At 39.3% G+C, this 14,290-nt stretch overlaps 1 protein-coding gene across 1 annotated transcript in view; it reads left to right on the top strand.

Moving 5' to 3' along the window:
- The window catches only part of LOC121168173 (atlastin-1), a 67,465-nt gene that overhangs the window by 32,467 nt on the left and 20,708 nt on the right, over positions 1 to 14,290 (top strand). The window contains exons 5-6 of the mRNA XM_040998040.1: positions 1,649 to 1,699; positions 4,150 to 4,206. Of these exons, the coding sequence (XP_040853974.1) occupies positions 1,649 to 1,699; positions 4,150 to 4,206 (108 nt within the window). The remainder of the gene's footprint in view (positions 1 to 1,648; positions 1,700 to 4,149; positions 4,207 to 14,290) is intronic.

Genomic DNA, 14,290 nt, shown 5'->3' with positions numbered 1-14,290 from the left:
GCCACCTCCAAGACACAGTTTCGGCAGTTTCAAGGCACTTGCCCTGTGTCCTCAGAAGCTGGAACCTCCGTGGGAAGGGGTGGGGAGAGGAGCACCAAAGAGGCTCAGGCTTTGTGCTTGCCCCTGGAGGGCGGGCTCCAGGAGCTGCTGACCCACTGCTGTCCCTCCCCAGCTCACCCAAACCTCAGGCTGTTGCAGTCTGCCTCTGCTGCTGTTGAAGACCTTTGCCAGTGATGAGCCCTCCAGGCTTCCTTGTCTCTGGGTCGGCTGCGTCTCCTGTGGGCTGCCCTTAAAGGTGACTCAGCAGGTCTGCAGCGGGACGCCGTCTTCCCTGCCTTTTGTTTTGTTCTCGTTGTTCTTCCGAGTTGTGTGGATCTTTTTGGCTCCACACTGTCCAGGGAACTTCACGCACCTCTCCCTGTGGCTCTTTGCTGTTCCTCTTTGCTGCTTCTGTAGCGTTCTATCCCTCTCTCACTGGGCTCTCCCTCACAGCCTTCCTCCTATGTTGGCCATCTTGGGGCCTCCCCCGAAAATGTTTTTATCTTCCTTTCCTGATTTCTTTCTCTTTTTTTAAAGCATTAAGAGGTTATTGTCATTGTTCTAAATTATCCCTGACATCCTTGGAGAAGCCACTGAACACATAGCATAAAGTCCTATGGCCATTTTTAGAGCAGGAAGAAAATGGCCTACAAATAGCAGATCAATAAAAAAAAATATTGTCACTTAAAATGGTTTGAAATGCAAAGTAATTGGAATGAGACAGTGAAGGCTGATATCATATGAAATTGAGAATGATGGCAACAAGCGCATTCCATGTGGTAAGACAACGAGGAGGGGGTAAACAGAAAGAGGAAGGTTAGGCTGAATGTAAAAAGTCTCAGTTATAACTTATGACTGATGCTCTTGAAAGCTTACTTCCTCAGCTTCTAAAATGGGACCTAATAAATAAATTCTTCATAATCAACAGGTAAATTAAAGCAACAAGCCAATTAAAATGAGATTGACTTTGCCTTTGGTTTTTAAAAATTGATTAATCATAATTTATATTTGATTTGAACACTTTAGGAACTAAGGGTTCTGTTAAGTCCTTAGTAGTGATGTTTTTATTATTATCTGGGAAATGATCTGTTATTTAAATAAGCACCCAATGTGTGCTGTGGGTATGTGAACATTAGGCATCTTTAACTTTTCTTTGAAGTTGCTGATATTTATTTCACCTAAAAAAAAGACAGTCATCTTAATACTGTGATCTGTGAAGCATTCATATATATGAATTACAATTATAAGGATGGTATTATGAACCTAACTTCCTTGTTATAAATCTTTATGTAGAAATAAATAATTGTGAATAAGCCTACCTATTTCCATGTGGACTGTTCAGAATTGCCTGAAAGAATGATTATTCTATGGATTATTATTTTTAAAGGTAATTTGATTATTCCAACAGAAAATGGGGCACTGTTATGTTTCTGGAACAATGTTATGATCATTGTACATTCTTTACTATCTCTAAAGTTTTTTGCACTCCTCCCTCAGTGTCTTATATCATTTAAAGAGGAATGTTAGAGTTCAGTTTGATAATTTGGAAAAAAGAGAATGCTTAGAATGGTGTCACTTACTTTCTAATTTTGATTACATCTTATTCAAGGTGTATAATCTATCTCAAAATGTCCAGGAGGATGATCTGCAACACCTCCAGGTAATAAGATCCATACTTTTTTTCCCAATGTATCTGGTAATTTCTTGAACATGCATAGCAGAACTTGAAGGAATGTTTTAGTAACACGACTAAACAGGGCTTTTCTTTATTACAGGTTTTTCGTTCTGGGCCTACATAGTTATGTTCTTTATGATTAAATTTTCAAATTCCTCTTTCAAGCTTCTTGCTGTCAGCTACATATGCGTGAAAATATATGAGAAATCAAAAAACACATGTTTGATTTTAGGATTATCCATCTTGTGAAGTTGATGTTTTAAGATCTGTTGCTTGACCATTTAGTGTGATATCCATTCTCTGAATTTTTTTATTCTTTAACTGCTTAAGAACCACGAGCAACTGCCCGATGACAACTTAGATTCTATTTTAGATCTGAAAGAGATCTCAGTGGCACCTAATGTTATCCTTCATAATTTATAGATAAGGGGAATGAAGCAGAAAGAAATAATTTGTCCAAATTATATGACTAATTAGTGGTGGAGTGGTAATAAAACTTGGGTCACTTAACTGGACTCAGCAGCCTGTTCACTCCCCAGGCAGCACTGGACTCTCACATTAATCAAAGATGGGTTAGTCTTTCTTTTGTTTTCTCTTATAATACAATTCCATAGGCTCTGGGATTTCCACTTCCACTTCCTTGAATTCCCTCCCCTACACTGATTTCCCCCATACAATAGTATAATTCTTCATAAACAGTCACAGATCTAGATGGGTTATATTCTAAAGATGGCTCAAATCTCAGTGACACTTCCTTCTCTCAGCAAAACTATTGTTTCTCTGATAGTTTTCCTTCTCTATTCTTTATAGAAAATTTTGCTTTAAAATATTCATTTTTACCATGGCAGTCAGAGCCATGAGTCAAACTGTGTAAATTTAACACATTGCAAAGTGTTAAATAAAGCAGGGCAAGGTGTGACATCAAGAAAATCACATGGAGATTACTTTGAGCATTATTTCCCAATACATCTCTAGCAATGTTTACATACATCACACTTACCATTTTTTCTGAGAGATAGGCAATAACTGATCCATTGTTAGATGTATTTGAGAACAAGACAGTTTAATCATGTATTAGAACCTCGCATTTTTCAGATATTATGACATGGCACTGTTCAACCCTTATTCAGGAGTCCAAAACAGGATTGATTTTGGATCTGATATTGAGCAACAGATCTTTCCTTAAAGTCATTTAGAAATGAGCTCACATTCCTGTAAATGACAGTGCCCTTCCCTTCCCCGGAAGCAATGGTGAAGTGATATTATGCTGGTAATTAATTCTAGGAATAGCATCTCATCTCTGGGCCTGCCACTTTCTTCAGCCATGGCATTCTGGGCCTTTCTTCTAATCATGGGCTCAGTAATTCTTGCTTTCTGGAGAACTAGACCACTTGCAGGAAAGCCTCTGCAGTGTTGGGAGAGCTGCTCTCCAGGGACCTGGGATTCAAAGCTGTGGGTCAGCATTCTTCCCAGCTCTCAGGAGCCTCAGTAGCTTGCTAATCTTGTGTATTGAGTGGCATTTCCTGTGGGGAAGGCCAGACAGCCTGTCTGGAGCCCACTCAGCTCTTCAGATCTCTGTTCTCCCAAATCCTACATTTTTGGCAACACAAAACCTCATTTTATGATGTCTTGTGATTTCACTTGGGAGCCATAAAAAAATGAAAGGTTACGATAGTTGATTCTTCATTTTTTGAGTTTATCACTTTTGTAATAATCCAGGCTCTTATGCCATTAGCTTTACTCAGGCAACAACTTCTGTAAGTGCACCTTGTGTAGTTTCTGGCTGTCTAGTCCAGTCTACCCAAGCTCTACTTTGAAAGTTTCCTTCTCCATGAAAAAGAAGTCCTGTATTCTAAATACAAAAGGTGTTTGTTTTTTAAAATATATATATATATATATTTATTTATTTATTTTTATTGGAAAGTCCTAAAGAGAGAGAGGAGGAGAGACAAAGATCTTCCATCTGATGATTCACTCCCCAAGCGGTCTGATGATTCACTCCCACAACCGCCGGAGCTGTGCCTATCTGAAGTCAGACGCCCAGAGCCTCTTCTGGGTTTCCCATATGGGTGCAGGGTCCCAACATTTTGGACTGTCCTTGACTGCTTTCCCAGGCCACAAGCAGGGAGCTGGATGGGAAGCAGGGCTACCGGGATTAGAACTGGTGCCCATATGGTATCCTGGCATGTGCAAGCAAGGACTTTAGCCAGTAGGCTACTGTGCCAGGCCCAAGGTGTTAGTTTTAAAGTGCAGTTTTTAAAAAATGTACTTTATGCTGCTAATTTTTAAGTCTCTAATTCCTGTGACTGTGCTTTACCTGTCTGATACTTATTTTCTGAAAATTATTATTATTGTAATCTAAGTAATTTAGTTACAGAAGAAACACAGATCCTAAAGTTCTCTGTGTGTGTTCATGTGTGTCCTCTTTCTTGTAGCTTTTCACCGAGTATGGACGACTGGCAATGGAGGAAACGTTCCTGAAACCGTTTCAGGTGAGTGAATTCCTACTAGATTTTCCTAAAAATTCAGCCAGGTGTGTGAGTCATTTAAGGTCATGTTTCTTTCTTGTTTTAATTTAAGAAGCATTTTTAAAATTCTGATTTAGTACTGTTTGTTACAAGGGAGATATAGAAATAGACAGATAGATAACTTACACTTTCTGGTTCCTGCAAAAATATCAGCTTTTCTTTCTCCAACTCAACTCAAGTGATAACACAGAAAGCAGAAGACAGCTGATGAGTTTGTCAAACATAAAAGGTAAAAACAAGCCAGTGAGACTCTGGGGACAGTGCAAGATAGCTGCAAGCCTTAATAGAACCCGACTTTGTGCCAGGGAGGATATTGGAGGACAGAGTTTTTAGAGCCTTTCTGTCATTTCTTAAGTATTAATCTGTTCCAGTGGCACTGAATAGCAAACCAGCATGTAGCTTGGCCCTTCCTTGGGGCTTCAGAATAGCTCAGGGAAACACCTGAGCTTGGATTGACCAGTGTCTGACCCTTTCAAACTCCCTTCTGCTCCTACTCATCCTAGTACACAACACTAAGAACAAAGCTATTATCACTAAGCGAAACTGCTGCTGCCAACAAGACCCAGAGGAGATTCAGAGCTCAGCACCAAGACTGTCCACCTGAGGCATGATTCCTTCAGCCTAAGTCGATCAAAGGAAGCCGCAGCTCAGCTCCAGAGTTTGGCTCCTCCCCATAGATGCATATCACTAGCCAAGATGAAGATGGGTCATGCCCTAAGGAAAGTGGGAACATTCCTGGAAGCTGAATGCTAACAAAAGGCGAACTAAAATCGATAGCGAGTGATGGCAAGCAATTTAAAATGAGTTGTATTAGTTACGTGTTGCTATGCATAATAGATCATTCCTAAACCACACACTGTTATTATTGCACCCCTCCCCTGTCTATTTTTAAACTGATTCCATCTGATCTCATTTTGGGATCTCAGGACAATTTACTTAAATGTTAATGTGGATGTGAAATGTAAGCCTAGCAGCTAAGGTGTCAGCGTACCTGAATTCAATACCTGATTCTGGGTTCTGATTCCAAGTTACTCTAAATGCAGGCACTGGGAGGCAGCAAAAATGAAAAATGGCCTCAAGTGACTGGGTTCCTTTTTTTTTTTTTTTTGAAAATTTATTTTTTTATTTTTTATTGGAAAGGCAGATATACAGAGAGGAGACAGAGAGGAAGATCTTCCATCCGATGATTCACTCCCCAAGTAAGGCCACGGCCGATGCTATGCTGGTCCAAAGCCAGGAGCCTCTTCCGGGTCTCCCACACGGGTGCAGGGTCCCAAAGCTTTGGGCTGTCCTCCACTGCTTTCCCAGGCCACAGGCAGGGAGCTGGAAAGGAAGTGGAGCTGCCGGGATTAGGACCGGTGCCCATATGGGATCCCGGGCGTGCAAGGCAAGGACCTTAACCACTACGCCACCGCACCGGGGCCTCCCCCACTTTTTTTTTAAATGGCATAGTTACAAAAATATCTTCCATACACTGGTTTTCTTCCAGATGGCTGCATTGGCCTGAGGTTTGTCCAGACCAATGCCAGGAGCCCAAATCTCCATCCAGATCTCTCATGTGGAGGGCAAGGGCCCAAGCATCCAGGCCATCTTCTGCTTTTCTAGGCATATTAGTGGGGAACAGCCAGGACTCAAACTGCCACTCATAAGAGGTACAGGCAATGGCTTAACTTACTGTGCCACAATACTGGCCCTTGTCTTCCATTTTAAAAGTGAGTCAGTGGGCCGTATAGCTTTGTTGGTTAAATCGCCTATATTGTAAAAGTGAGTCAGTGATCAGCATATATAAAGAACTCTTACCAATAATATTCCTGAATTGAAGTGGAACAATGTGTCTGCCCAAGGGCATTAGCAAGGAGCTGAACTGAAGGGAGCAATGTGTCTGGAACCCATATCCATAGAAGATGCCAACATTGCAGAGGGTGGCTCTAACTGCTCTGCCACAATGTCACCCCTCCTTTTATTTATTTATTTATTTATTAAGATTTGGAACTACACTGTTTAAATATACTCCTGTACATACAGGAGCCTGGTATTCAGTAGAGATGGCATCACAAACTATTGGAAATGGATGGATTAATAGCTGGTTTTATCGAAAGTAGTTCACCATTTAGAGAAAAGCTGGATTCCTCCAATAATGTATACAGAAGTAAGTTTCACAGGATCAGAGAACTAAATATGAACATGAATGCTGTGAAGCTGATTGAAATAAATGCTGGAGAATGCTTTTCTAAATGAGGGTGAAATAACATTTACTTATAAGCCTCCTCAAAAATTAACTACGTGGTATCAAATTGATGGGTATTACTACATCAGGATCAAATATTTCTATTCATTAAAGGACTTTATAATGGATATGAATATATTTGTAGAAGCTACTGACAATGTCAGAGGCCAGCAAAATGTTCTTGTATAGAATATACGCTTCTATAGGTAAGTGCAACATGGAACCCATTATTCCAAAAATAGGCAAAGGATATTGATGGACAAGTCACAGAAGAAAACTTGAATGGCTAACACACTTTAGAACAGGCTTCAAGTTTCCTTGATAATCAGATCAAATTAAACCAACAATAAAATACCACTTCCTATGCACTAGATTTGGCAAAAGCAGAACAGGAATATTACAGGTGACAGGTAAGAGGATTTGGGTTATTGGGAAGACCAAAATGTTAGTGAAAATGTGCATCAGAGCAAGCAAATTGTGTGAAGGCACTGAGTTGTAGCAGGAAGTTGGAATCAACTTGGATGTCACTCACTAGAAAGTTATATACATAAAATATAATGAACAGCATACTCTGGAACACTCACAGCATCCAAACACAAGCAATGAAAAGTAGAGACAGACAGCAACATATCAAATTAAGCAGAAGCCTTAGATCAATAATGAGACTTTTATGATTTTTTAAAATGCTCTAAAATAATGGAATAGGTGTGAGGGAGTTCACAGTCAAGAAAAAGGAGTGATAATCTGTGGAAAATCTGATAGATTAAAGCAATTGGGGAAGTGAGCATGCAGAAGGAAGCAGGATAGAATATAACCAGTTCTGGCTTGCAATCGTCTAAGTTTTTTTTACAATATATACTAGACTTGATTCTGTTTTCAAAAATAATTTCTTAGGCTAATAGTTGAAATGGTGCGCAATTATCAAGCTATTCTTGATTTTTCTCTTCCCTGAACCATTAGCTTATATAGATTGAGGAATTTATTCTAAGTATGTCCTGGAAAGAACTTTAGGTCTTATCAGCAGGTGTCACTGCTCTGTATACTTGGTCAGGTGCGCTAAATCCCGAGAGTCCAACCAGTGCTGACAAAATCGATGATGGGAAGATGATAGACAGATATTCAGGTAGATAGTTACAGGCTTTGGTAGAGAATACCAGTGAGCTGAAAACTACAGGAAAAGCTTCAAGAGATTACTACTTGTTAGTAAACTATTTGCACTTCAAGATGTCAGTGAAAAGAAAATGTAAAATTTTGGTCAGTGTGTCAACAGTGACTCCCAAAAATTTTTATTTGTGTAAATCTAACCATCTAAAAGGAAATGGCACGAGTGGCATCCAAAGCCAGTTAATCATTTTGAGATTAAAACTACCAAATTCAAAACAAAATGCTGCACATCAAAAAATTAAAAGATAAAATACAAATACATTTAAATCTGGGAATCACATTTAAGGTATCAGTACAATATTTCATATTTATGTTAGAAAAAGTATGATAATGCCAAAATACAATGTCTTTTAAAAGGAATTTTAATTGAGGGTTCTTTTTCAGCTGGTCACCACTTTTGTTCTCTTTGTCTAAGAAAATATTCATTTGCATAAAATTGTAGGGTAATTGTAAAATTGCCTGAGAAAGTTTTGAAGAATTTGAAATTTAAAAAAATTGCATACTAAAACTAATTTATAATGGAGAAATTTTTAACTCTGAAGTAAAATGGCATGTAGTAAACAAAATCTATAACAAACAGCAACTGTGAAGGCAAGTAGCCAATGAAATGAATAGCTGAAGTGATAGATTAATTTGACTCTCAACCTCTTATGAAGCATGAAAACAGAAAGTCTCTAAAGAGGAGATGAAAAGCTAAGTGAATTCAGCTTAAACACTGTATGGAAATGCAAATTTAAACAAGTGTGACTAAGTGAAGTAAAGTTTTAAAACACGCCATCTTGACCATTAACTCGGCTTTTTCTTTCTTCTTGCCTCTATGGCAGGAGGTTTGGGGTCTTTTCCTGGCCTTTGAGCCTTCTCCCGCCATTAGGGTGAGAGTCACTTCTCTCTTTTCTTCAAATAAATCTTGCTTTGAAACTAGAAAAAAAAAAAAAGGTGTGTGGGTGAATGTTTACAGCTGTTGGGGAGGAGAGTGAAGCTAGCCCCGATTGGTAGCACTTGCTAATTTCTGTGTTGTGAACACTTTTACCATGGTCAATTTTAAGCTATCAGCACAAAGCCAGCTAATTTGAAAAATTCCTTAAAATTTCCCTGTTCCTTGTGAGTCCTTACAATCCACTTCTAAATCATGTAGCACACCCAAGAAGTATGACGCTTGTTTTAAAAGTTCATAGAAAAATAAAAATTAAGATATAAGTTTATTTTGATGTAAAATTTGAAAGTTGCTTTTGGAACACTGTATATTTTCCAAGAACAAAATTGCATTTTTTCATGAACATTTAGGAATATCTCCATAATTCATATTAAGAGACAGAATCTCTGCCATACATTACTACTTCTCCTTTTTTTTTTTTTTTGCCTATTGTGAGTACTTAAATCTTTTTTTTTTCCCTATTATATTTGAGAGACAGACACAACTGACCATATACTGCTTCAGCCCTTGCCATGTCTGCACTAGATAAGGCAAGGCAGAGCTTGGACCCCAATCCAGGCTGAGTAGCAGCAACTCAATTGCTTGAGCCATCACCACTGACAGATATCAAATCCAGGTTCTCCAGTGTGGGCTGCAGGCTTATCCAGCTAACCAACTGCCTACCCCTGGATCCTTCCTGTAATCCTTTAGTGGGTAGGGAGGGGGCAGTGTGGCACAGGGTTGGGCTGACACTTGGGATGCCTGTAGCTGTTAGGAACCTGGCCACTCTACTTTGTTGTGTCCAGCTTCCTGCTAATGTGCCTGGGAAGGCAGTGGATGATGATCACAGTACTTGAGACATAACCACTCATGTGGGAGACCTGAATGGATTTCTAGGCTCCTGGCATCAGCCTGGCCCAGACCTGGCTGTTACAGCCATTTGGTAAGCAAACCAGTGGCTAAAAAAATCTCCGTTGGTCAGTCTCCCTTTCAAATAATTACGTAAATAATTTTTTAAAAATTCCAGCAGTACCTACTTTACTAAGGTAACTGTTTCTTTTATTAAATTCTTTACATTAGGTTTTTTTTTTTTTTTTTTTGGTCTTTGGTATTGAGAAGATTTAGCTGAGAAAAACAATACTTTTCTTGAATTTAAACATGGTTGTGGATAATAATCATGCTGGCTTTATAAGGACTTTCGTTAATACTCTAATTTGTTCACAGATCCTGGTGAAAGTATCTTGTCAGATGTGGTGGGAGACTTTGTGTCCGTTTGGGGTCTGTTACAGATGCTATTTAGACTTGTGTAAGCTGCACCTGGCCCCATGTTGTCATGCATTGGGATGGTCATACCCTTTTGTCATTGGACTCTTTTTACTAACTATGGGCATTTTCCATACTCTCACGCAATATTCAGGGTTGATTTGCATGCATACTGTTAATCAGCACCAAGCAAAGTTGTCTTGCCCTTCTTGCTGTCTGTTCAGCGGGCGGCTGCAGTTGACTTGCTCCCAGGAGGGACTCACGTGCCACCTCTGTGACTCTTGGCTTTCCCTGTGTGCTTGTCACTCACATCCTCCCTGTTCTGCCAGGGCTGGTGTGGGGGTTGGGGTCAAAGGGCCTTCACACTGTCAGTAATAACTGCAGGCTTGTTCTTGGAACTGAGTTGAAAACAGATCCTCCTTACAGAGGATGTGGACTCTTAGAAGCTCCTGTGTGGTACCACTCAGTGTGTTGGATTGTACCAGCTCAGGCGTTTACTACTTAACCATTTTATGCCCACTCAATATTTATTTAGATTACAGAGAAATGAAATCACTCTTCAATTTACCAAAAATCATATTATCAAGAGGTCTTTGAGTCAGTGTTTTAGATGCCAGGACCTATCTCAGTGTCATTTCTGCAGAGTGTGTGTGTTCATGGAAGGCAAGCCTACAGAAGCTGTTTAATCTACAGTAAACTTGAATAGTAAACACAGTTTTCATGAATCCTAGTGATCCCTTTAAACCAGAGCCTCAGATATATCCAACATCTCCCAGGCATCACTAAGGCCCTGAGCCCTGAGGCAGGTAGAGAGTGCTGGTAGGATTTAGGCCTCTTGGCTAACTCTGAGATGGGTTTGAAAACAAACAACAAACAATTTCTGAGTCAGTTTTACTGAATCTGAAGACCCGGGTTGGGGCTTGGGAACGTGCAAATCTCCAGGTTGCCCTCTGCACATGCCACTGAGAACAGTCCTTGCCTCTGGGCACAGAGGGCTCTGGTAGAGGACGGGTGCCATTTCCATATATGCTTCTGTGGACAAGGGTTAGTAAACTCAGGTGTGCCTTTAATAAAGAAATGAACATAAGCCCTCAATTTTTTTCCTGCACAAACTCAATTTCTCTTCTGAAAGAGCTCATTTCCTTGTAAAACATGTAATTTAGGAATGGTGACATTTCTTCTCTCTCTCTCTTTTTTTTTTTTTCACCATTTCAATGTTAAGTCCTTTACTTTCTGCATTTACTGAATCTCAGCTTTTTCTTTTCAGTGCCATTTCCCTGCACCATTATAACAGACTTAAAAGCCAAGCAACGCCATGGACCTTAAAAAAGAATTCAGTCCTCTCTGTGAGAACAAAGTAAACCCTTTGTTGTCATTCTTTGAGGTGGAGTTGGAATTATTTGTGAGCAATGTGTCCATGCTAGTGTTAAGTCTTGGGGTTTATACCTGCCAGCAGGCCCCAAGGTCACAGAGAGTGAGGCAGCGGTGTTTTTCTGCCATAAGAACCACCAAAGACAAGCTGGTGAAGAATGTCTGTTTATTGGGGGAACTTAAAGGCTTAAATTGTTTTAGAAAAAGGGGAATGTAGAAGGGTAGTCCTGAGAGCAGTCCCACCCAACAATGACACTGTAAGTGGCTAGTAAGCATGCCTATCTCTCTGGACCCTCCAACCAAGTCACAGGTCACATTCCTCACGCAACAGGCGGGTGGGCTTTGACTCAGCGGACACAACAGCTAACACCCAGGCTAAAAGCTATGCCTCAGTCAAATTCATCACATGTGGCTGGCAAGCAGGATATGGGTTTCATTTGACTTCTTAGAGTTGCTTATCAGGGAAGTCCTAGCACAGCTCATCCAAGGACAGAGAAGAGAGACTGGGGTGTGGCCCAACGCTCTTGAAGTATGCCCAGTAAACAGGCCAGGTAGAGGTCTTGGTTAGTCAAGACTACTGTCAGGGGATCCCCCAGGGACATGGTGCCCCGAGTATCTAGGTCTCCCACATGGGCTAAGCAGACAGAGATCCAGGGTGATCACCCACAGTTAAGGGTAAATTTAAGGATGCAGAAGTGATAATAGGAAAGCTTGAATAATAAGCTGTCATGTTAGGATAAACCCATTTCTCAGTTTCTCATTCAAGTTGAGTGTGAGTATGAACAATGAAGAATTACTTTACTCAAGTTTACTTAATTATACTTAAGGACCCTTTATTTCCATGAGTTAAGAATGTTAATTTGCAGAATTCTTTCATGGTGATTTAAGCTACTTTGAAACAAAAACGTCCTTGATCAAATATCTGTGATGATTTTTAACTGTCAAGTAATACCAGAGAAATGCATGACCTCATTGAGAAAATGAGAGGGTATTGCCTGCCAGCTTGGATTAAAAATGAAAGAAGTGAGGAGAGATGTTAGGAAAAGGGAGAGTGCTCTGAAAAAGTGAACTCCAGTCTTCCAGATGCCACCCAGAGAGCACGTTAGGAGAGCTTTGAGTTGTGTGTCTGAAAATCAGTACTCTTCTTGTTACATAACATTAGCTCATGCTGTAGCCCAGGACACTCCCAGTTTCCACACTTAGGCCCATGAAATGTGTGGAAAGAAATGTCCCCAAGCACTACATAACAATAAAAATGTATTCAGTATTGATGTTATGCCAGGTGCTGTGCTAAATGTGTTTCTTACATTATTCAAGTGGATCTTCATCATAGTTCTGTAAAATAAGTAATGTTATCACCCCTCCTTTGTTCTTTCTCTAATTTTAGTTCAGTAAAGAAACACTGAGTTCTACCACAGTTAGAAAAGTAATTCATGATCATATAGATCTCTAAGATGCAGAGCACAGCTTATTTGACCTGGGCCACAGGCTTGTAGCCCATATACTTAACCACCATATTTCAGTATCTCTCTTCCCCCATTATTCCTTTATACTTTTAAGCTATATTTTGTGGTCATATTTTAATGGGAATAGTTCATTTCACTAATTACATTATGAGTGTCTTCAGAGTAGCAGCTTGGGAGAGCACTGTTGTCATCTGGAGCTCCTACTGCCATGCCTTTTTCATACAGCTCGTTTGTATTCACTAATGGTGTTCTATAAATATTTCATATTATATACATATAGTTCTTATATAAGCATTGGGCTCAAAATTGGAAGAGGTGGATTCACCACAGCCTGGTGTTGCTATTATATAGCATTCCCAGTATTGTCTCTATATTTTAAAGATAAAACTTATATACAAACAACATTGTCATAAATTGGTGTGAGAGTCTCCAAAAACACTTGCGTTAGCTTAACCTTTTCTTGAATTATGGAATCACAGTCATAAAGTTCTCTTTCAATGGGTATTAGCAGTAAACTTTAAGAGTTGGAAATATTACACTGCTGGGTGGTAACACAAAATGAAGGAAATAATACATTTGATTAGGTAAGACCAACCAAGAGGCGTTGTTTTAGGTTAGCAATGGTGATTGTACTACATGTGCTGCTGTCAGCTGCCAAGGGGGTCATAGGGCATGTCTGTGACTGCTTCTAGTTGTCTGACCACATTGCAGCTTGCTCTGAGGAAAGGAAGATACGCCCTGGCTACCTGATGGAGTGGTGACCATAAAAGATAGGAGTCCTGGAAGTTGCTTTTATCTGCCATGCTCTAATATTATGAATAAAAATCAAGATTTATAATTTGGAAGGGTTAGTTAGGCCTCTTAGAAGTTTTTTTCTCATCTTTCTGCCTCTATCCTTAGAGAGTTTCGCTAAAAGAAATTCCTCAGTTTCTTTTTTAAAGATATATATTATAGGTGTACTTAGCCAATATGGGACACTGATTCATCAGGTAGGTATTCCAATTGCACTATTTTCAGCTGTATCTTTCTACAGGCTTCTGATTCTCAAACAATGTAGGGTTTTTTTTATGTAGAGGGCTACATATTTGAGTACTATTTTCTTGACTGTGCAAGCCATATTTTATTTTTCTAAATTGACAGTTTCTCATTCATATTTTTTTATTCTTTCTACATTTTGTCTTTATTCCATATGTATTTTCCTTCCATAATTGTATTTTGACTTCCTGTATTTTGGTTATTAAGGTATCTAAAATATTGTTTGAAAACAATGTCAGTTTTGAAAGTTTGCAACTGATTCATCTCTATATGGTTTACAAATTTGCATCTTAGTCCAAAGAGAGGAGAAAGTCTTTTGAAATTATCTTCTATGGTGTTTTTGCCTATTTTTGTATCTCTAAAATCCTTTATATTTTTAAAGATTTTTCCCCCATATAAATAGATGATCTGTTTAAAAACTCTACTAGGTTTTCTTATACTATTGATTTTTTTAAAGATTTATTATTATTGTTATTATTATTATTTGGAAAGTCACATTTACCAGAGAAGGAAAAAACAAAGAAAGATCTTCCATCTACGAATTCACTCCCCAAGTGGCCACAATGGCTGGAACTAAGTTGCTGTGAAGCCAGAAGCCAGAAGCCAGAA

The sequence above is a fragment of the Ochotona curzoniae genome, unplaced genomic scaffold, assembly GCF_017591425.1.
Source record: "Ochotona curzoniae isolate NIBS_2020 unplaced genomic scaffold, NIBS_Ocur_1.0 patch72, whole genome shotgun sequence".
NCBI classification, from domain to species: Eukaryota; Metazoa; Chordata; class Mammalia; order Lagomorpha; family Ochotonidae; genus Ochotona; species Ochotona curzoniae.
Note: the sequence above shows the minus strand (reverse complement) of the source record. Positions and strands in the feature narration are given on the sequence as shown.